The 25,192-nt window shown below is 44.0% G+C and overlaps 1 protein-coding gene across 2 annotated transcripts in view; it reads right to left on the reverse strand.

Annotated features, from left to right (window-relative positions):
- Positions 1–18,520: 18,520 nt before the first annotated feature.
- ISL2 (ISL LIM homeobox 2) overlaps positions 18,521–25,192 on the reverse strand; it is a 32,805-nt gene continuing 26,133 nt past the window's right edge. The window contains exons 4-5 of one of the 2 annotated variants that reach the window (XM_067471275.1): positions 24,692–24,859; positions 18,521–20,789 (exon numbers count right to left, since the gene is read on the reverse strand). In XM_067471275.1, the coding sequence (XP_067327376.1) occupies positions 20,593–20,789; positions 24,692–24,859 (365 nt within the window). In that variant the 3' untranslated portion in view covers positions 18,521–20,592. The remainder of the gene's footprint in view (positions 20,790–24,691; positions 24,860–25,192) is intronic. The other variant, XM_060755720.2, reaches the window with a different exon arrangement.

Consider the following 25,192-nt stretch of genomic DNA (forward strand, 5'->3'; position numbering starts at 1 on the left):
CTGGCATGGTGAAGGTTAAATATGAGCATCGCCATTCCATTTCCCTCCAAGAGTGAAGTTCATGTTGTATGAGGGATATCCGGAAAGTAAGCTTACAAGGCATGTAGCTCTCATGGGAAATTTTCTCAGGGAAAATTGGTATCACTGCCATGTAGCAGGAAGCCAGCAGAAGTGAACAAGCGATGCCAGTCTTCAGTAGCTCATTGATCGGATTTGTGGTGAAGGTTAGAGATGAACATCCTCATTCCATTTCCCTCCAAGTGTGAAGTTCTTGCTGTATGAGGGATATCTGGAAAGTAAGGTTACAAGGCACGTAGCTCTCATGGGGAATTTTCACATGGGAAGTTGGTATTACCACCATGTAGTGGGAAGCCAGTTGAAGTGAACGAGCAGTGCCAGTCGTCAGTAGCTCATCGACTGGTGTGGTGAAGGTTAGAGATGAGCATCCCCATTCTGTTTCCCTCCCAAGTGCAAAGTTCGCACTGTAGTGAGCTGTCTAAATGCAAAGGGCATGAACGCCGCTGTGATTCATCGTGAAATCATTTCAGTTTATGGAGAGGACATAATGTCAAGACAGCATGTGACAAAATGGGTACGGTGTATATTGTGAGACCATGAAGAAACTTTGCAGAGCTGTCCAAAACAGACGTCGTGGAATGCTGACGGTGGGAGTCTGTCTCCTTAATAATAATAATAATAATAATAATAATAATAATAAGACACAGGCATCAAAAACTTGTGCCATAGACGGGAAAATGCATTGAACTGAATTGTGATTGTGTGGAAAAATAATGTAATACCTATGCTACAATCCATGTAAATTTTATGCAAATATATTCATTCTTTGTATTTAAAAAAATTGTAACCTTACTTTCCCTTGTGTGTGTGTCTATATTGTATATGTATATTTTGTAAGCTTGCTTTATGCATAACCCTCGTACCTTGAAAAGTTGTTTCAGGGAGAAACCGGAAGACCCACGCACACCGCCCTGATGGCTTTCCCAAGAAGGGCAGATAATAAGAAATTAAGACTGTATAAACAAACACAAAACAGGAATGTCAACCGGAGGGTGCTTAGTTCTGACATGCCATCACAAACACAAGAACACCCAGTTCTTTCTCAGGTATCTTGCACCAAGTTTGAGACCAGTTGGGAATTTGGTGAAGAATTAACTTCAGTCTTCATAAGCGGACTTAACGTACGCAGGAAATAGAATTGAGCAGCTTTGCAATGTGTTCAGCAAGAAGTTGAGACGTTATATTGGAGGAAAGCTAAGAGAGAGAGCATGACATATCGGGACCAATGTGAATGGTGAAATCTGTTGGGGAATCTGAGCTGTTAGGCTCAAAAATAACCCTGAGTTGGGGTGATTCCACCATAAATCCAGACAAGACAGAGGTCCTCCTTGTCAGTCGCAAGGCCAAACAGGGTATAGGGTTACAGCCTATGTTGGATGGGGTTACAATCCTCCTGAAGACACAGGTTCGCAGCTTGGGAGTGATACCTGCATGACCGCATTTCTGTGTACGAACCCACACGATCTCTTCGATCATCTGGAGAAGCCCTGCTCTCGCTCCCGCCCCCTTTGCAGGCGCAATTGGTAGGGACGAGGGAGAGGGCCTTCTCTGTGGTGGCCCCCCGACTCTGGAACTCACTCCCCAAGGATATCAGACAAGCCCCCACATTGGCAGTCTTTAGGAGGAGCCTGAAAACGTGGCTGTTCCAGTGTGCCTTCCCTGAATAAAGGAAACAATGCCCTGGGGAGATGGTGGCGGGGTATAAATAAATTATTATTATTATTATTATTATTATTATTATTATTATTATTTATCACTGAGCCTGGAGCCCCAGGTTTCGGCGGTGACCAGGGGAGCATTTGCACAGTTAAAGCTTGTGCGCCAGTTGTACCCGTACCTTGGGAAGTCTGATTTGGCCAACTTTGTGTCGTGGAAACCTTGTTGTTGTAAATAGTGCAACCATATTATTTTACTACAAAGAAAAGACTCGTAAGAAAGAGATAAAATGGGTCTGTATGTTTTTTATTCTTTGTATTACTTTGAGCTACTGGTGCTGGGTCACGCTGTTACTAATAAGTTACTCTGCTGTACATTTATGAAAAGGGTCTTTTGTTAATGAGCCCACTTGACCAATAAGGTTGACCTAACCAAGTGATCATAAATCAGAAACTATTTGAAGGCACACAACAATGAAAAATTGTTCTTTATTACGTTCCGTGTGTCCTCTTCCGTGTGTTTGTCTTCAGTGTCCTCGCTGTTCCATCTAGAAATCTGTCTCAAAAGCTCTCACTTTATGTTCTTATTATCAGGGAACGTTTTAAGAAAAACCTCCATGACATTGAGTCAGAGAAATGGATATGAGTGGTCAGTACTCGGTGGAGAAGCCAACATTAGGGTGTTCCTCCAAGAAAGGCCTAGAAGGGAAGGGATTCGGGTAGAAATGCCCTAAAGGAACCCATCCTGTCTGATAGAATCATAGAATCACAGACTTGGAAAAGACCTGGTGGGCCATCCAGTCCAACCCCATTCTGCCAAGAAGCAGGAAAATTGCATTCAAAGCACCCCCGACAGATCGCCATCCAGCCACTGTTTCAAAGCTTCCAAAGAAGGAGCTTCCACCACACTCCGGGGCAGAAAGTTCTACTGCTGAACGACTCTCACAGTCAGGAAGTTCTTCCTAATGTTCAGGTGGAATCTACTTTCCTGTCGTTTGAAGCCATTGTTCCATTGCGTCCTAGTCTCCAGGGCAGCAGAAAACAAGCTTTCTCCCTCCTCCCTGTGGCTTCCTCTCATGTTTTTATACATGGCTATCATGTCTCCTCTCAGCCTTCTCTTCTTCAGGCTAAACATGCCCAGCTCTTTAAGCCGCTCCTCATAGTGCTTGTTCTCCAGATCCTTGATCCTTTAAGTCGCCCTCCTCTGGACACATTCCAGCTTGTCAACATCTCCCTTCAATTGTGGTGCCCAGAATTGGACACAGTATTCCAGATGTGGTCAAACCAATTGAGAGGGAGCATGACTTCCCTAGATCTATAGACTCCTATTGATGCCAGCCAAAATCCCATTGGCCTATTTTGCCACCGCATCACGTTTTGGCTCATGTTTAACTTGAGCCTATATGGTTCCGGCCCGGTTTACCTGTCTGAATGTATTCTCCCCTATGAACCATCAAGATAATCTTCTGGTGGGGCCCTGCTCTCGGTCCGGACACTTTTGCAATCACATCTGGTGGGAACGAGAGACAGGGCCTTTTCTGTGGTGGCCCCTCAGCTATTGAACTCTCTCCTGATTGAGATCAGATCTGCTCCACCCTCTTGTCCTTCGGGAGGCTGGTAAAATCCTGGCAATGGAAGGAAGCAATACCAGAGCAAAGTTATCAACCACACATATGGACTGAGTTGGACATGATATTATCTTGGCGATTTGGCTTATTTGTAATTTTAATCTATATGTATTTTAACTTGTGATTATATGTTGTTTTTAGATTGTACAATTAGCATTGAATCCTTGCTGTAAGCCGGTCTGAGTCCCTCTACGGAGGTTGAGAAGATCGGGACATAAAAGTTTTAAATAAATAATTATATAAATAAAAATGTAATGTTCGTTTATGGGATTAACAGAACTCCAAAACCACTGGACGAATTGACACCAAATTTGGACACAAGACACCTAACAACCCAATGTATGTCCTTCACTCAAAAAATTGATTTTGTCATTTGGGAGTTGTAGTTGCTGGGATTTATAGTTCACCTACAATCAAACAACATTCTGAACCCCACCAATGATGGAATCGAACCAAACTTGGCACACAGTTCTCCCATGACCAATGGAAAATACTGCAAGGGTTTGGTGGGCAGTGTCCTTTGGTTTTGGAGTTGCATTTCACCTACAGCCAGTGATCACTGTGGACTCAAACAATGATGAATCTGGACCAAACTCTACACGATTATTCAATATGCCCAAAGGTGAACACTGGCGGAGTTTGGGGAAAATAGAATCTTGACATTTGGGAGTTGTAGTTGCTGGGATTTGTAGTTCACCTACAATCAAAGAGCATTCTGAACTCCACCAATGATGGAATTGAACCAAACATGGCATACAGGCAGGCCCGTAGCCAGGATTTCGTTTCGGGGGGGGGGGGGGGGCTGAAATTTTTTTCGGGGGGGTTTCGGGGGGGCTGAGTTTCGGGGGGGGCTGAGTCTGAGTGAAAGAGGGTCTAGCCTAGCAAACCTTTTGTATCATTACCCCAATACCCCCATGCATATGGGATATATTGAGTATGGTGATCAGATCATGATATGAATAAGCATAACAGTTTAAATAATGCACCAATAAGGCCTTTTCGCGAACCACCATGAAAATTTCGGGGGGGGCTGAAGCCCCCCGAGCCCCCCCCCCCCCCCCCGACTACATGCCTGCATACAGGACTTCCATGACGAACAGAACACACTGGAAGGGTTTGGTGGGCATTGACCTTGAGTTTGGGAGTTGTAGTTCACCTACATCCAGAGAGCACTGTGGACTCAAACAATGATGGATCTGGACCAAACTTGGCACAAATATTCCATATGCCCAAATATGAACACAGATGGGGTTTAAGGAAAATAGACCTGTGGAAAATGAATACTCAATATGCCCAAATGTAAACACTGGTGGAGTTTGCGGGAAACAGAATCTTGACATTTGGGAGTTGTAGTTGCTGGGATCCAGAGATCACTGTGGACTCAAACAATGATGGGTCTGGACCAAGCTCTACAAGAATACTCAATATGCCCAAATGTGAACAATGGTGGAGAAAATAGAATCTTGATATTTGGGAGTTGTAGTTGCTGGGATGTATAGTTCACCTACAATCACAGAGCATTCCGGACCCCACCAATGATAGAATTGGGCCAAACCTCCCACACAGAACAGCTATGTGGGCCACAGCAACGTGTGGCAGGGGATGGCTAGTAATAAATAAATAAATTGTTGTCCACGAGGACTCCAAGATCTTTTTCACACGTACCGATCTTGGAAGCTAAGCAAGATCAACACTGATTAGGATTTGGATGGGTGACTACCAATGAATCCCAGGTTCTGTAGGCTCTATTTCAGAGGAAGGAATGGGAAAAACCTCTTCTAAGGATTCATTGCCTAAGAAAACCAGGAAATTTGTGGTGTCACCATAAGTCAGTAGGCGACTTGAAGGCACACACAGACATAGACAACTAGGATCCGTTCAGTTCCTGCTTCCGTCCTGTTTGAGAAGCAAGGTAGAAAAGCAAACAAAGCGGTAATCCTCTGCCAGAGAGATATTGTGCGATGAACCCATCTGGTTGCCTGGAAAGGCTTTTTCCCTGTGTTTTTATTTATATTCAAAAGAGAATTGGAGAATTGCTGCGGGAACTGCCTTCTTTCTGCGGATGGGGTTCCTTTCCCGCAAGACGTTGCCCAACCAGATCAAGACGGGGTTTTGCCAAAAAGCCATAAATAATTAAGACAGCTGTGATTAACCTCCCAAGAAACCGGACCGGGATTGCAATTAAATGTTTAATTGAAAGAGCTCCGTGAATCGAGCTCTCTTTGCCTCCCAAGTCTTCGCGCTTGATGGAAACGTGAGTGGAGCAAAGCAGGGGCAGGAGGGAATGTCCGCGCTGGGAGATTAATTAGAAATGAATGACACAGAGAGAGGGAAATATTATGGCCTTGACCTTCCTTGATATATATCTGGACGCTTCAGGATCTTGGCTTGCTGCGTCTACACCGTAGAATGAATGCAGTTGGACCCCACTTGACCTGCCGTGGAATAATGTGAGTTGGAAAAGGTCGTCAGCCTTCTCTGCCAACGAGGGCTCCCTGGAATACAACTCTTTGGATCCCATAGCATTAGGCCAAGTGGCATCAAAGTGCCATCCGTTCTCCACGTTTTGGGGACGTGTTTGAAACGGCTTTCCATGCAGTCATGCTGGCCACATGACCAGGGGCGGCTCAACCATTACGCAAAGTAAGCATTCGCAGTATAGTTGATTTTGCCCAGGGGCGCTCTTGAGGCGCTCTTGGGGGAAAATAGACTTTGACATATGCGAGTTGTAGTTACTGGGATGTACAGTTCACCTAAAATCAAAGAGCATTCTGAACTCCACCAATGATGGAATTGAACCAAAAAGGGCACACAGAACTCCCATGACAAACAGAAAATATATATATCAATGATTGGCTGGGGGGAGGGCACCAAAATACTGTTTACTTACCGTTGAAAATTACCTAAGGCCGCCTTTGCACATGACCTTATCTGTGCGCATTCAGAAGACCTACAAGCCACTCTAAACACCTTTGCAGAAGCTTACGAGCACCTCGGCCTGTCATTAAACATCGAGAAAACCAAAGTGCTCTTCCAGCAGTCAACAGCCAATCCCTCTCCAATGCCAGAAATACAACTTAATTAGAAAATGTTGACCATTTCCGCTATCTTGGCAGCCACCCCTCCACAAAAGTCAACATTGACACCGAAATACAACACCGCCTGAGCTCTGCAAGTACAGCGTTTTTCCGAATGAAGCAGAGAGGGTTCGAGGACCAGGACATCCGTAGGGAGACCAAGGGGCTTGTTTATAAAGCTATTGTCCTTCCAACCCTGCTATATGCCTACGAAACATGGACTGTCTACAGATGCCAACATTGACACTGAAATACAACACCGCCTGAGCTTTTTTTCCGAATGAAGCAGAGAGGGTTTGAGGACCAGGACATCCGTAGGGATACCAAGATGCTTGCTTATAAATCCATTGTCCTCCCAACCCTGCTATACACCTGCGAAACGTGGACTGTCTACAGACATCAACATTAAGACTGAAATACAATGCTGCCTGAGCTCTGCGAGTGCAGCATTCTTCTGAATGAAGCAGAGAGTGTTTGAGGACCGGGACATCCATAGGAAGACCAAGGGGCTTGTTTAAAAAACCATTGTCCTCCCAATTACACATAGCAATCTATGATTGGTTCCCAACTTATTAACTTAACACAGACCCAGGATTACATCATTCACAATCACCTGGACTAGGCCAGAACACATTCCCCAAATGAAGTTCTATATACAGTTAATGCATGACTCAGCATTTCCAATAGAAGCCCATTAGCAGTGCATGACTCAGCTATATTACATTACAATACATTGTAAAACCTGACAGTAGGAATACCAAGGTGCTTGCTTATAAAGCCATTGTCCTCCCAACCCTGCTATACGCCTGTGAAACATGGACTGTCTACAGACATCAAGACTGAAATACAACACTGCCTGAGCTCTGCGAGTGCAGCATTCTTCTGAATGAAGCAAAGAGTGTTTGAGGACCGGGACATCCATAGGAAGACCAAGGGGCTTGTTTATAAAGCCATTGTCCTCCCAACCCTGTTATACAGCAACGAGACGTGGACTGTCTATAGACGTCACATGCTACTCCTGGAACGATTCCATCAGCTCTACCTCCGAAAAATCCTGCAAATCTCTTGGGAAGACAAGCAGACAAATGTCAGCGTGCTGGAAGAAGTAAAGACCATCAGCATTGAAGCGATGGTTCTCTGCCATCAACTCTGCTGGACCGGCCACATTGTCTGGATGCCTGACTACCATCTCCGAAAGCAGTTGCTCTACTCCGAACTCAAGAACGGAAAACTGAATGTCGCCGGCTAGGCTGAGAAACGGCGGTATATAAGTATCTAAATAAAATAAATAAATAAATGTTGGAAGTCAGGAAAAGAGGTTTAAAGATGGGTTCAAAGCCAACCTTGAAAACTCTGGCATAGACACTGAGAACTGGGAAGCCCTGGCCCTTGAGCGCTCCAGTTGGAGGTCAGCTGTGACCAGCAGTACTGCAGAATTTGAAGAGGCACAAATGGAGGGTGAAAGAGGGAAATGTGCCAGAGGAAGGCTCGTCAAGCCAACCCCGACCGGGACCGCCTTCCACCTGGAAACCGATGCTCTCACTGTGGGAGAAGATGCAGATCAAGAATAGGGCTCCACAATTACCTACGGACACTGCACTTGGAGGACCATCATCCTCAGACTACGAGGGATTGCCTAAGTAAGTAAGTCTACGGACAACGCTGGCTCTTCGCCTACAAAATGGAGATGAGCACCAGAGTCCCAGAGTCGGACATGACCGGACTTATTACCTTTACCTACCCTTGAAACTCTGATCCTATTGTAAGGAAGGGAAAGCCCAGGAGGGTTCTAGCTGGGCAGCGTTGGCAGGACCCTCTGCACATTCATACTCACACATGCTTACACACACACACACACACCCTTCTCCTTCTCCTTCCAGTCTGGATGGCTTGCCGGTGATGCCAGGTCGAGATAAGGAGCCGCCCGGCCCCCTCCGCCGCCGTCTAGACGGGGGAATTAATACCCAGCGAGAGAGGGAGGCCCCAAGGATGGAGCGGGCTTCTGACAGACCCCCAGCACACACAGAATAGGCACACAAAGACCCATAGATATACAGGGAGGCACGCAAACACAGGTGCATACTCTCTCTCATATATCTATATAAATAAAAAGGTAAGGTTCGTTTGTGGGAGTAACATAACTCAAAAAACACTGGAAAAATTGACACCAAATTTGGGCACAATACACCTATCTGGCCAACGAGTGTCCATCACCCTTAAAAACACACACACACACACACAAAACCCCAGCGGAACAGACTTAAAAACCCAAAAAATACACATATACAAATACACTCATATACATATACACATGCACACATTCATACACACACACACATATATATGCACAAACACACACAAATATACACATATACACATACATATATATACACACATTTATACATATGTACACATGCACATATACTTGCACACATACATATATGCATATCCACATGCACACACAAATATACATATATATACACACATACATATACATATACACATGCACACATTCATACACACACACATATATATGCTCAAACACACAAATATCCACATATACACATACACATACATATATATATACATATATATACATGCACACATACATATATGCATATACACATGCACACACAAATATACATATACACATGCACACATTTATACACACACATGTATATATATGCTCAAACACACAAATATACACATATACACATACATATACATACACACATATATACATATATATATACATATATACACATGCACATATACATGCACACATACATATATGCATATCCACATGCACACACAAGTATACATACATACATACATATGCACATCCACACAAATGTTCACACAAATATTCATATAGACAAGCACACACATATACACAATATATACACAATATGCATGTACATATATAAACACACAAATATATACACATACACATACATATATACACCCATATATATATATATATATAAGCAAACACATATATGCACTAATATATACACACACAAAACACATATACACAGACTGGGTCACAGCAATGCGTGGCAAGGGACGGCTAGTGTATATATCTATATATATGTGCGTGCATGTGTGTGTGTTTGTGCACAGGTATACGTATATAGAGATAAATAGGCACACACAGATGCATATGCTCCCTTATTTACAGACATACACATATTTCTATATGCTGATACACACACAAACATGCATACACACACACACAAAATACATATGCACATACTTATATAAATACAGAGACATACATGCATATTGAACAGACGTGCGTCTGTTCAAACTTCAGCCCTCCAGGTGTTTTAATTCATAACAGCCAGTAGTAGCCTGTTAGGAATTGTGGGAGATGAAGTCCAAAAGTTTTCCCATACCTGATATAGACACATATACAGAGATATCAACATACAGTCACAGATATTCATATACACACACACACACACATGTACACATACACATATGGCTATATCCAGACACTCACACAAACTTCCACAGATAGATACACACATATATATACTGACACAGAGATATAGGCATATATAAATAGAGACGTGCATACATACACACATATACATACATACATGTATACATACACAGAAACACAAACATATCCATTTACATTCACACATAGGCACATTCAAACCTACAGATGTATACACACCCACACATATATGTATATACACACACAGACACACATGAAAACATATTGACAGATAAAGTTAGCACACACACATATATACACGCACAGATACATGTCTATATACATGAGTACAGAAGCTTCCATTCTTAATATGGCCAAACAGTGGCTTCCAGGCCATTGAGGCAGGGAATCTATCCCAGGTTTTGGCTGGCTTTCCAGGGTTCTAGGGTCTCTCCAGGGTTGTAGGGGCTCTCCAGGGTTCTAAGGTCTCTCCAGGGTTCTAGGGTCTCCCCAGAGTTCTAATGTCTCCCCAGGGTTCTGTGGTCTCTCCAGGGTTCTAGGGTCTCTCCAGGGTTCTAAGGTTTCTCCAGGGTTCTAGGGGCTCATTTCATTGGAGAGCCCAAATTAAAACCTGGAACCATAGTCACATTGGAGGACATACACAGAGAAGTGTTATCTCAGGTTACAGCCTTTTCCATCATGTAGTGCTGGGGCCTTACCAAACTACAACTCCCAGAACTACATAGCATTGAGTTGTGCCAATTAAAGTGGCATCAAACCACATTCATTCTACAATGTAGATGCACCCTATATCTATGGTGACGTCCTTCCACACAAGCTGCCGCCTGGAGCTACCAATTTAGACCAATTTGCTCCACAAGTTTGGTTCAACATAATTAGTCTAATTAGCTTACGAAAGGCATGACGCCCAAGATGGAGCCGCGCATGGCTTAGAGGGCTGATCCCTCCCGCTTAGATGAACTTTGCGCAGGAAAGGTCACAGACCGGACCGCTTACAATTCTTCGTGGCCTTTTGGCCCCGGTGTTTACAATGCTCTTGTCTCTGCACACAACACACAAAATACACACGCCGCCAACTGAGGATAGCACTTCCTCGGTCTGTTGCAACGCACACTTCACCGCTTAATCCTGAGTAGACTGCAGTCTGCGAAAAATTCGGTCACAAAGTGCCAACGGGCTCTAGAGCATAATATTCGTGCAATGTATGTTATTCGATTGCCTATGCTTCAAGGTGTTTCTGGAGATGTTACTAAATTGTGATTTGTGGTATCGGATTGGGCAGAACCAGTCCCCAAATCTGCCAGTCCGCATTGATTGATTGATTGATTGATTGATTTACTATACTTGTATACCATCCCTCTCAACCCGGAGGCGACTCGAGGCAGTTTTGGATTGATATCCTGAGACCAAAAAAAGGAGATACAGCATCTTCAAACTCTGCCACAACAAATATTCCATCCGACTTGATATTGCACAATTCAAAGTGCTGGTTTTAACCTTTAAAGACCTGAACAGTTCTGTCCCAGATTACCTGTCCGAACGTATCTCCTGCCACAAAACATCACAAAGTTTAAGATAGTCAGGAGAGGCCCTGCTCCCGATCCCACCACTATCGCAAACACGGTTGGTGAGGACGAGAGAAGTGATGAGTGGAGTACTGCAGGGTTCCATCCTGGGCCCGGTCCTGTTCAACATCTTTATTAATGACTTAGATGAAGGGTTAGAAGGCAGGATCATCAAGTTTGCAGACGGGACCAAATTGGGAGGGATAGCCAAGACTCCAGAGGACAGGAGCAGGATTCAAAACGATCTTGACAGATTAGAGAGATGGGCCAAAACTAACAAAATGAAGTTCAACAGAGACAAATGCAAGATACTCCACTTAAGCAGAAAAAACGAAATGCAATGATACAGAATGGGGGACGATGCCTGGCTCGAGAGCAGGGCCTTCTCGGTGGTGGCCTGTGGAATTTGCATCGTCATCCCTCCTCACTTTCAGAAAAAAGGTTAAAACGTGACTGTGGGACCAGACCTTCAGGCAATCAGGTTAAAGGACAATTGATGTTTGACTATGGCATGGAAGAGGATTTGGATAAGTTAAGCGGAGTAATCATTAGTAGATGGCAAGCTAAACAGCCACCAGACGGGCAATAGCTAGTCAGAGTATAAGTATGCTGTTTTAATCTTTATTTATTAATGTTCATGTTTAATTGTTAATATTTTTTTATTCTGTATTTTATGATGCGGCATGGAATTATTGCCAATTGTAAGCTGCCCTGAGTCCCCCCAGGGGTTGAGAAGGGCAGGGTAGAAATGTAATAATAAATAAATACGTGTGGAAAAGATCTTGGAGTCCTCGTGGACAACAAGTTAAACATGAGCCAACAATGTCATGTGGCAGCAAAAAAAAAAAAAAAGCCAATGGGATTTTGGCCTGCATCAATAGGAACATAGTCTCTAGATCTATGGAAGTCATGCTCCCCATGCTCTATTCTGCCTTGGTTAGACCACATCTGGAATATTGTGTCCAATTCTGGGCACCACAATTCAAGACAGATATTGACAAGCTGGAATGTGACCAGAGGAAGGCGACTAAAATGATCAAGGGTCTGGAGAACAAGCCCTATGAGGAGCGGCTTAATGAGCTGGGCATGTTTAGCCTGAAGAAGAGAAGACTGAGAGGAGACATGATAGCCATGTATAAATATGTGAGAGGAAGCCACAGGGAGGAGGGAGCAAGCTTGTTTTCTGCTGCCCTGGAGACTAGGACGCAATGGAACAATGGCTTCAAACTACAAGAGAGGAGATTCCATCTGAACATGAGGAAGAACTTCCTGACTGTGAGAGCTGTTTAGCAGCGGAACTCTCTGCCCCGGAGTGTGGTGGAGGCTCCTTCTTTGGAAGCTTTTAAACAGGGGCTGGATGGCCATCTGTCAGGGGTGATTTGAATGCAATATTCCTGCTTCTTGGCAGGAGGTTGGACTGGATGGCCCATGAGGTCTCTTCCAACTCTTTGATTCTATAGGGGCATTTCTCCTGACGTTTCGCCTGCATCTATGGCAAGCATCCTCAGAGGTAGTGAGGTCTGTTGGGAATAGGACAATGGGTTTATATATCTGTGGAATGGCTGGGGTGGGGCAAAGAACTCTTCTCTGCTAGAGCTAGGTGTGAGGGTTTCAACTGACCACCTTCATTAGCATTTGAAGGCCTGCCTGAGCCTGGGAAAATCTTTTGTTGAGAGGTGTTAAGATGTGCCTGGTTGTTTCCTCTCTGCTGTTTTGCTGTTGTAATTTTAGAGTTTTTTAATACTGGTTTTTCATGGCTGGAATCACTAGGTTTTTGTGGGGTATTTTCGGGCTATAGGGCCATGTTCTAGAGGCATTTCTCCTGACATTTCGCCTGCATCTATGGCAAGCATCCTCAGAGGTAGTGAGGTCTGTTGGATTCTATGATTCTATGATTATTATTATTGTTGTTGTTGTTGTTGTTGTTGTTGTTGCTGTTGTTGTTGTTGTTGCAGCAACACCAGAGACACTCCAAGTGGCCAGATACTGGTCAAAGGACATTTAATCAACTACCAAGCTTGCAAACTTTGTGTTTTGTTTGTTTGCAATACAACTATTTAGTTTGCTCCTGATACGATAAATAAATAAATACTGTTTTAATTGTAATGTTATGGTGTCTATGTTGTTAGCCTCATCTGATGCTTATGTGAGGCATGACGGGATTTAATCTCAGGGGAAAACCTATACCTTTACTATTGCATTTCTAACTGCGAATAAAGTCACTTTCTTGGCTCACACTCATCTTAGACAATGATATCCTCCTGTCTACCGTAAAGAGGATCGAGGCAAAATTCCCCGCGTTGCTAATGGCGCTAATCATGCCTTTGCCTCTGCTTAATTATTATTATTATTTTTCCTGCTCTGTCCTCAGATAACAGGCAAAGCTCCTTAAAAGAGGCACGGGCGTCTAGGAACCAAGGGAGACAGACAGATAAAAACAGTATTAAGAGGGAAGGAGGGCACAGCCAGAGAAGAAAGAGGAAAAAGGAGGAGAGGAAGAAGGATTTTCCTGCAGAGGTACTTAGAGCTGGCACTAGGACTTTTGGAAACGTAAGAGGCATAAAATGAAAGTATTGCATTTCTTTGATTCTAAGATGTGTCCCCCCCCCCCCCCCATATAAACATCTCCAATAATGGGGTGTGTCTGATTATAGATAGATCTAGGCACCTAAAAAGTGAAAATATGTATGTGTGTGTATGAGGCTGGGGTGGCCACTTCCACAAACAGCTTTAACCCACAGTGTTGAGCCACCAAAGGCCCTCTTTCCAATGTCATTACATTTCAGGTGATAGCGAACACCATGAGCATGTCTCCCAAGCCCTGTCAGTGTCCTCCCCAAACACTACAGCCCACCACGCAAGGAATGCTTCCTCCACCACTGGCATCCCAGTGTTCCTTACTCTCTCCTTTGGTGTGAAATTTGCAGGAGCCCACCCGCTGCCTCTTCCTAGATTTTACATGCTTCCTCCACCACCGGCATCCCAGTGTTCCTTACTCTCTCCATTGGTGTAAAATTTGCAGGAGCCCACCCGCTGCCTCTTCCTAGATTTTACATGCTTCCTCCACCACCGGCATCCCAGTGTTCCTTACTCTCTCCATTGGTGTGAAATTTGCACGAGCCCACCTGCTGCCTCTCCCTAGATTTTATGTGCTTCCTCCACCACCAGCATCCCAGGGTTCCTTACTCTCTCCATTGGTGTGAAATTTGCATGAGCCCACCCGCTGCCTCTTCCTAGGTTTTACAGGCTTCCTCCACCACCAGCATCTCAGTGTTCCTTACTCTCTCCATTGGTTGAAATTTGCACGGGCCCACCCACTGCCTCTCCCTAGATTTTACAGGCTTCATCCACCGGCATCCCAGTGTTCCTTACTCTCTCGACTGGTTGAAATTTGCACGAGCCCATCCACTGCCTCTCCCTAGATTTTACAGGCTTCCTCCACCACCGGCATCCCAGTGTTCCTTACTCTCTTGTTTGGTGAGAAATTTGCATGAGCCCACCCACTGCCTCTCCCTAGATTTTACAGGCTTCCTCCACCACCAGCATCCCAGGGTTCCTTACTCTCTCCATTGGTGTGAAATTTGCATGAGCCCACCTGCTGCCTCTTCCCAGATTTTACATGCTTCCTCCACCACCAGCATCTCAGTGTTCCTTACTCTCTCTACTGGTGTGAAATTTGCATGATCCCGTCCACTACCTCTCCCTTAACCCTTTCCTACTCTTTTCAACTCTGCCTGCATAACAAACAGAGCAGAACTGAGCAGCAACTAAACATACTGGAGGAGTCTGGAGGATGACTCCACATGATGGAAGTTGTAGTTCACCCTGCATCAAGTCAGAACACTGTAACCCCCACTGAAAATGGACCTGGGCCACATTTGGCACACAGACCCCACCCCCCATGATTTAAGAAAAGTACTCGAGAGGTTTTTTTTGGGGGGGGGGATTCACCTTAATTTATAGGCATTATAGGTAATGGGATTTATAGTTCACCTGCAATCAAAGAGCACTCCGGACCCCACCGACAATGGCCCTGGACCTAACTTGGCACACAGACTAACAAAAAATGCAGGAGGACTTTGGGGGAAATTCACCCTGATTTATAGGAATTATAGTTCACCTATATCCAGAGAGCACTGTGAACACAAACAGGGATAGATCTGCACTAAATTTGACATGCATACCCAATATACCCAACTTTGAACACTGGTGGTTCTGTGGTGGAATTGGCCTTGACATTTGTTAGTTGTAAGGACTGGGAATTATAGTTCACCTGCAATTAAAGAACACTCCGAACCCCACTGATGATGGACCTGGACCTAACTTGGCACACAGAACCCCCATCACCAACTGAACGTACTGGAGAAATTTGACGGGAGTAACTCACCATAGTGGGAGTTGTAGTTTACCCTACAGCCAGAGAGCAGACTGAACTTTTCCGATGATGCATTTAGAGCAAACTTGCCCACATGACAAGCTTTAGGTATCGATGGAGTTTCAGGGAGTTAAATCTGCCATGATGGGAGGTGTAGCTCACGCATGACCTTATGCATTTCGTAAAATCAAAAAATGACTTCTTATCTATATAAATAAAAATGTAATGTTCGTTTGTGGGATTAACAGAACTCCAAAATCACTGGGGGAATTGACACCAAATTTGGACACAAGACACCTACTAATCCAAGGAGTGACCATCACTAAAAAAATTGATTTTGTCATTTGGGAGTTGTAGTTGCTGGGATTTATAGCTCACCTACAATCAAAGAGCATTCTGAACCCCACCAACTATGGAATTGAACTAAACTTGGCACACAGTTCTCCCATGACCAACAGAAAATACTGGAAGGGTTTGGTGGGCAGTGTCCTTTGGTTTTAGAGTTGTAGTTCACCTACATCCAGAGATTACTGTGGACTCAAACAATGATGAGTCTGGACCAAACTCTACAAGAATACTCAATATGCCCAAATGTGAACAATGGTGGAGTTTGGGGAAAATAGAATCTTGATATTTGGGAGTTGTAGTTGCTGGGATTTATAGTTCACCTACAATCAAAGAGCATTCTGAACCCCACCAGCGATGGAATTGGCCCAAACATCCCACACAGAACCTCCATGTGGGCCACAGCAACCCATGGCAGGGGACAGCTAGTAATAATAATAACCCGTGTGTGTGTGTGTGTGTGTGTGTGTGTATTGCAGATATGACTGTATTCCACTGCAAACACTATCATTATCCACTGTTCTGGATATAGACACCACAGCTCCTAAATGGCCCTTATTGTTGACAATTTGATCTGGTTCCAAGCTGAAAGCTATCTCCAGGCATATATATATATATATATATATATATATATATATATATGGTCTCGTTTGGGAAAAGAACTCTTTGTTGTAGCGCCTTGGCGCTTGCAAAGTAGAAGTTCCAGTTTTGCAAGAGTGTAATATGAGAGAAAGGAAACTACCTCGGAGGCGGATGTATAAACCCGTATGCAAATCTTCCCAAAACACAAGGGGAAATAAATCATTGGTAAGGTTGATTCATCAAGACATAAAGATATGAGGGAAGTCATAGGGAGGAAGAAGCAAGCATGTTTTCTGCTAGCCTGAAGACAAGGATGCATTTGAAGCAATGGCTTCAAACAACAGGAAAGGAGATTCCATCTGAACGTTAGGAAAAACTTCCTAATTGTGAGAGCTGTTCAGCGGTGGAACTCTCTGCCTCAGAGTGTGGTGGAGGCTCTTTCTTAGGAGGCTTTTAAGCAGAGGCTGGATGGCCATCTGTTGGGGGTGCTTTGAATGCAATTTTCCTGCTTCTTGGCAGGATGGGGTTGGACTTCAGTCCCACACGTACCTGAGATAGGCCTGAGAAGACACCCTTTCCTTGCTTCTTGGCAGGATGGGGTTGGACTGGATGATGGCCCACCAGGTCTCTTCCAACTCTAGAATTTGTGAGACTTCAGTCCCACAGGTACCTGAGATAGGCCTGAGAAGACACCCTTTCCCTGCTTCTTGGCAGGATGGGGTTGGATTGGATGATGGCCCACCAGCTCTCTTCCAACTCTAGGATTCTGTGAGACATCAGTCCCACACTTTCCTGAGATAGGCCTGAGAAGACATCCTTTCCCTGCTTCTTAGCAGAATGGGGTTGGACTGGATGATGGTCCACCAGGTCTCTTCCAACTCTAGGATTCTGTGAGACTTCAGTCCCACATGTACCTGAGATAGGCCTGAGAAGACACCCTTTCCTTGCTTCTTGGCAGGATGGGGTTGGACTGGATGATGGCCCACCAGGTCTCTTCCAACTCTAGGATTCTGTGAGACTTCAGTCCCACATGTACCTGAGATAGGCCTGAGAAGACACCCTTTCCCTGCTTCTTGGCAGGATGGGGTTGGACTGGATGATGGCCCACCAGCTCTCTTCCAACTCTAGGATTCTGTGAGACATCAGTCCCACACTTTCCTGAGATAGGCCTGAGAAGACATCCTTTCCCTGCTTCTTAGCAGAATGGGGTTGGACTGGATGATGGTCCACCAGGTCTCTTCCAACCCTAGGATTCTGTGAGACTTCAGTCCCACACGTACCTGAGATAGGCCTGAGAAGACACCCTTTCCCTGCTTCTTGGTAGGGTGGGGTTGGACTGGATGATGGCCCACCAGCTCTCTTCCAACTCTAGGATTCTGTGAGACATCAGTCCCACATGTACCTGAGATAGACCTGAGAAGACACCCTTTCAAACATTTAAATCTGGCTCTTATGTCCACTGTTAACCTCTATGCTCCAAGTTGAACGTACCAAACTCCTCAACATATATAGTTTCCAGACCTTTGACCATTTTGGTTCTCGTCTGGACACATCACACCCTGATGCCTTCCTATGTGTTGTCACAATTCACTAACACCATTGCGTATCATTTCAGTGGTGTAACTCCGCTATAAAAAGTTACACATCGTAGCCTCCGATGCAGAAACTCAACCAATTATTTTGAAACAATCACCCGTCTGGCTCTATTGACATCAACGCCAAGCAACGATCGACACAGACAAACCGGAGTATCGTTTTCCTCACCTTCAGGTACTTTGCTCTCTTTTTATTATTATCATCATAATTATGAAGGTCAAAATATCAATCTCACCATTTCTCTGCTGCCATGACAATAAATAACAATAACTTACTTTGGTCTCCAAAGGCTCAAGACAACCACATCTCCATCCATAAGATAATTTAACATTGGCAAGAGGGGAAAGGGGGGGAAAGGCAAAAGATCAAGTCGTGTGGATTAATTTTCCAGCAGTCATGCGGGCTCAAGAAGAAAAGAGCCAAAAAATAGTCCTCCTCTTGACGTTGACACAAAACGAGAAGTTCCGGATTTCCCCAGAGGCTTACGGTTGGTTGGCCCAAGTGAAGTCACCTGGCGATTGGTGATGAATTTAGGTGTGAAATCATCTGGTGATCAGTTGTGAGTTTGGGTTGAAGTCAACTGATGATCAGTGATGAGTGGGTTGAAGTCACCTAGCAATCGATGATGAGTTTAGGGTTGAAATAATTAGTTGTGAGTTTGGGTTGAAGTTAACTGATGTTTGATGATGAGTTTGGGTTGAAGTCACCTAGCAATCAATGATGAGTTTAAGGTTGAAATAATTAGTTGTGAGTTTGGGTTGAAGTCAGCTGATGATTGAGTTTGAGTTGAAGTCACCTAGCAATCGATGATGAGTTTAGGGTTGAAATCATCTGGTGATCTGTTTTCAGTTTGGGTTGAAGTCAACTGATGATCAATTATGTGTTTGGGTTGAAATCACCTGGTGATCAATTGTGAGTTTGGGTTGAAGTCACCTAGTGAGCGATGATGAGTTAGGGTTGGAATCATCTGGTGATCAGTTGTGAGTTTGGGTTGAGGTCAACTGACGATGATGAGTTTGGGTTGAAGTCACCTAGCAATTGGTGATGAGTTTAGGCTTGAAATTATCTGGTGATCTGTTGTGAATTTGGGTTGAAGTCAACTGATGATCAATGATGTGTTTGGTTGAAGTCACCTAGCAATCGATGAGTTTAGGGTTGAAATCATCTGGTGATCAGTTATGAGTTTGGGTTGAAGTCATCTAATGATCAATTATGCTTTTGAGTTGAAGTCACCTAGCAGTCGATGATGAGTTTGGCTTGAAGTCAACTAATGATAAATGATGTGTTTGGATGAAGTCACCTAGCAATCGATGATGACTTTAGGGTTGAAGTCATCTGGTGATCAATGATGAGTTTGGGTTGAAGTCATCTGGTGATCTGTTGTGAATTTGGCTTGAAGTCAACTAATGATCAATGATGTGTTTGGGTTGAAGTCACCTGGTGATCAATGATGCATTTGGTTGAAGTCACCTAGCAATCGATGATGGGTTTAGGGTTGAAATCATCTGGTGATCAGTTGTGAGTTTGGGTTAAAGTCAGCTAATGATCAATGATGCTTTTGAGTTGAAGTCACCTAGCAGTCGATGATGAGTTTGGCTTGAAGTCAACTAATGATCAGTTATGTGTTTGGGTTGAAGTCACCTGGTGATCAATGATGCGTTTGGATGAAGTCACCTAGCAATCGATGATGAGTTTGGGTTGAAGTCATCTGGTGATCAATGATACATTTGGGTTGAAGTCACCTGGTGATCAATGATGTGTTTGGGTTGAAGTCATCTGGTGATCAATTGTGAATTTGGGTTGAAGTCCCCTAGTGATCAATGATGTGTTTGGGTTGAAGTCACCTATTGATCAGTGATGAGTTTGTGGAGCTGGCCAGGATGAACACGGCATAGCAATAGGTCTTGAGACGATGGAGGCGGTGAAGACCAACCCAAGTGAAGGAAGACCCTCAAGTTCCAAAAAGCTTGTTCTTTCCGAATTAAAATAGATAACAAAAGAAGAAATATTCTGTACAAGTGCCATGACCGGGTTGGAGTGTAGCTGTAGTAAGATCCAAGGGAGTGGGGAAGACCAGAGTCCATGGGAAGCCTTGCTTTGCTTAGTCCTTGCTTGCCGTAAAAATCTGGAGTGGTTAAGCGACATGGACATGAGAAGAACAAGGCGCTGGGTTCTTAAATAAAGGTAATAATTTAAAGAGCGGACTTTGCACGGAGCTCAGGATCTCATGCAGGGAGCAGGGGCATGCACAAGTCCATGGGGAGAAGGCGGCTGGACGCGGGAGGGGGCCAAAACGCCATCGTCTTCACGTCTCCACGGGGCTGGGAACCATGCTGTTGGGGGTGTCGGGGAGCTGGGAAGACAAGGAGGTCACGTCGCTGCCGGAGGAGTTTCCCAGGGAGCCGGATTCCGAAAAGGAGACCTGCAAAAAGAGGAAGGCAGTATTTCTTAAGGTGCATCTACGCTGCAGAACAAATGCAATTTGATAGCGCTTTAACTATGGCCTCCTGGGCTAAAGATCTTGTAAAATCTTGCACAACTACAATTCCCATGACTCCGTAGCATTGAACCACGGCGGTTCGAGTGGGATCGAGCTGCGTTCCTTCTGCTGTAAGACACCCGAAAGGGTTCCTTACCCAAGCACTCCTTTGAGTTTATTGGAAGCGGCTTTGAATCTCATTTCGGAGAAAAACAGAATGGAAGACAGGAAAGAAAAGAAAAGGATAAAGGAAGAAATAGGGAGGGAGGGAGGAATAGGGAAGAAATAAAGGAAGGAAGAAGTAGGGAAGGAAAAAAGGAAGGAATAAAGAAAGAAGGAAGGGATAGAGAAGGAAAGGAATAAGGAAGGCAGGAAGAAATAGGGAAGGAAAGAAGGAATAAAGGAGGGAGGAAGGAAGGAGGAAATAGGGAGGGAGGGAAGTAAGGAAGAAATAGGGAAGGAATGAAGGAAGAAATAGAGAAAGAAGGAATAGAGAAAGAAGGATGGAAGAAGTAGGGAAGGAAAGAAGGAAGAAATAGGGAAGGAATAGGGAAGGAAGGAAGAAATATGGAAGGAAGGAAGAAATAGGGAAGGAAGAATAAAAGCAGGAAGAAAGGAAGAAATAGGGAATAAGTAGGGAAGGAATGAGGAAGGAAAGAGGAAATAGGGGAAGGAAGGAAGAAATAGGGAAGGAATAAAGGAAGGAAGAAATAGAGAAGGAATAGGGAAGGAAGAAATATGGAAGGAAGGAAGGAATAGGGGAGGAAGGAGGAAGGAAGGAGGAAATGGGGAAGGAAGGAATAAATAGGGAAGGAAGAATAAAGGCAGGCAGGAAGGAAGGAATAGGGAAGGAAGGAGGAAGGAAGGAAGAAATAGGGAAGGAAGGAATAGGAAAGGAAGGAAGAAATATGGAAGGAAGGAGGGAGGAAGGAAGGAGGAAATGGGGAAGGAAGGAAGAAATAGGGAAGGAAGAATAAAGGCAGGCAGAAGGAATAGGGAAGGAAGGAGGAAGGAAGGGGGAAATGGGGAAGGAAGAAATAGGGAAGAATAAAGGCAGGAAGGAAGAAATAGAGAAGGAAGGAGTAGGGAAGGAAAGGAGGAAGGAAGGAGGAAATAGGGAGAAAGGAAGGAATAAGGAACGAATAAAGGAAGGAAGAAATAAGGAAGGAATAGGGAAGGAAGGAAGAAAGGAATAGGGAAGGAAAGAAGGAACAAGGAAGGAAGGAAGAGGGAGGGAGGAATAAAGGAAGGAAGAGGGAAGGAAGAAATTGGGAAGGAAAGAGGGAAGGAATGGGAAAGGAAGGAAGAAATAGGGAAGGAAGGAAGGGAATGCTTAAATATGGTCCATCCAGATAAGCCTAAGTAAGTGTTAATATCCCTGTGTTGCTCTTCCGAGAAAAGCCTGGCCTTCGGTCCTTTCCCGGGAACAGCCCAGCCGAGAGACAACAACATGGAAAAGCCCATATTTCTGCCAATCCCTCAAAGGGCGCCACACTGCGCTAGATTTTCCGAGGGCTCCTTCCTCTCCTCTTGGGCAGAGGTCCAGCAGCAGCTGGGATCTATATTTCATAGGTCCAAGGGTCTGATTGTGTGTCTAAGGGATCTATATTTCATCCGGCTGCTCTCCTGGTGCAGCCAACGCTCCTTTAATTCTGCATCTCGCACATTTCAGTCCGTTGCTATCTTAGCTAAACATTGCAAGGGACTGGTGCTCATTTCCATTTCTAAGCCGAAGAGCCGGCATTGTCCATAGACACCTCCAAGGTTGTGTGGCCAGCATGATTCCATGGAGCACTGTTCCTTTCCTGCAGAAGCAGTACCTTTTGATCTACTCACATTTTCATGTTTTTTGAACTGCTAGGTTGGCAGAAGCTGGGGCTAACAGTGGGAGCTCACCCTGCTCCCTGGATTCAAACCGGAGATCTTTCAGTCAGCAAGTTCAGCACCTCAGCGATTTAACCCACTGTGCCCTCAGCTATTATTACATTATTATTATAACACTATTATTACATTATTATTATTATTATTATTATTATTATTATTATTATTATGTGATTCTCAAGAATCAGTGTTTGTGTGTGTATATATATATATTCTTCTTAAGAAGTTTGTATAATAATAATAATGTATTATTCCTTGCTTCATTATATTTTTATTATATATTATATTTGTGTCATATCTATACACACACACACACACACACACTTTGCTTCTTGAGAATCACATAATAACAACAACAACAACAACAACAACAATAATAATAATAATATATTACACTATATGGAGCCCAACAACAACAACAACAATATATTACACTGGGGCCCCCAGTGGCGCAATGGGTTACATTCTTGTGTGTGTATACACACACACATACTTTGCTTCTTGAGAATCACATAATAACAATAATAATAATAATAATAATAATAATAATAATAATACACTATATGGAGCCTAACAACAACAACAACAACAATATATTACAGTGGCGCAATGGGTTACATTCTTGTGTGTGTGTGTTTGTGTACACACACACACACACTTTGCTTCTTCAGAATTGCATAATAATAATAATAATAATAATAATAATAATAATAATATATTACACTATATGGAGCCCAACAACAACAACAACAATATATTACAATGCCCCCAGTGGCGCAATGGGTTACATTCTTGTGTGTGTATACACACACACACACTTTGCTTCTTGAGAATCACATAATAATAATAATAATAATAATAATAATAATAATAATACACTATATGGAGCCTAACAACAACAACAAAAACAATATATTACAGTGGCGCAATGGGTTACATTCTTGTGTGTGTGTGTTTGTGTACACACACACACATACACACACACACACACTTTGCTTCTTGAGAATTGCATAATAATAATAATAATAATAATAATAATAATAATATATTATACTATATGGAGCCCAACAACAACAACAATATATTACACTGGGGGCCCCAGTGGCGCAATGGGTTACATTCTTGTGTGTGTATATACACACACTTTGCTTCTTGAGAATTGCATAATAATAATAATAATAATAATAATAATAATATATTACACTATATGGAGCCCAACAACAACAACAACAATATACTACACTGGGGCCTCCAGTGACGCAATGGGTTACATTCTTGTGTGTGTGTGTATACACACACACACACACTTTGCTTCTTGAGAATCGCATAATAATAATAATAGTAATAATAATAATAATAATTCACTATATGGAACCCCCGGTAGCACAATGTGTTAAACCCTAGTGCCAGCAAAACTGCTGACCAACATGTCAGCGGTTCAAATCCAAGGAGAGCTGATTGAGCTCCCTTTTTCAGCTCCAGCTCCCCATGCAAAGGGGACATGAGAGAAGCCTCCCACAAGGATGGTAAACCATCGAAACATCCGGGCAACGTTCTTGCAGACAGCCAATTCTCTCACACCAGAAGCAACTTGCAGTTTCTCATTGGAAAACTAGAGGAAAATATGCTTTGTTTTGTCCTTCCCGCAAAAACAAACTTTGTGCAGCTTAATCAACTTTTTCCTATGTTTTTATTATATGACTAATTAGGACATGGCGTTTATAACCCAGGAACAACAATCGTGTTGCGTAGCATTATTATCTTCTTTCTTCAAACATGATGACTGCATAGGAAATGTGGATTGATTTCCCTCAAGTATTCCGCTCCAGGGGGGAACTCAAAGCAACCATAATAAATGTGTTGCTTTCCATGCCGTACGTTCCATCTGTCTCAACTTGGCATGGGTCAACCCATGAGCCAAGCAATGGGGAAGGCGTGAGAGGTGTTTCTCCTGGTTCTCTTACCAATTGTTGGAAGGCTGGCTGGTCCAAGTCGCTCTGGAGGGCGAAGTCGCTGAGGGCTTTCCAAGGGGGTTGGTACGTCTGGACCTCCACCGCGTTGCCCTGCAGAGCGCTGTCGTGCCGGATGGGGCTTCCGGCCACCAGCGGGGTCCCCGTCAAGCCCTGAAGGCTCTTTGGAGGAAGAGGAAAGGGACGCGTATTAGGAAGGAGAACCACCACTGAAGATCAGAGAATCCTAGAGTTGGAAGAGACCTCATGGGCCATCATCCAGTCCAACCCCATTCTGCCAAGAAGCAGGACAATCGCGTTCAAAGCACCCCCGACAGATGGCCATCCAGCCTCTTTAAAAGCCTCCAAAGAAGGAGCCTCCACCACACTATGGGGCAGAGAGTTCTTCTCTCACAGGAAGTTCTTCCTAATGTTCAGGTGGAATCTCCTTTCTTGTAGTTTGAAGCCATTGTTCCCTTGCGTCCTAGTCTCCAGGGAGGCAGAAAGGAAGCTTGC

This window comes from Anolis sagrei, chromosome 9 (genome assembly GCF_037176765.1).
Source record: "Anolis sagrei isolate rAnoSag1 chromosome 9, rAnoSag1.mat, whole genome shotgun sequence".
Taxonomy (NCBI): Eukaryota; Metazoa; Chordata; class Lepidosauria; order Squamata; family Dactyloidae; genus Anolis; species Anolis sagrei.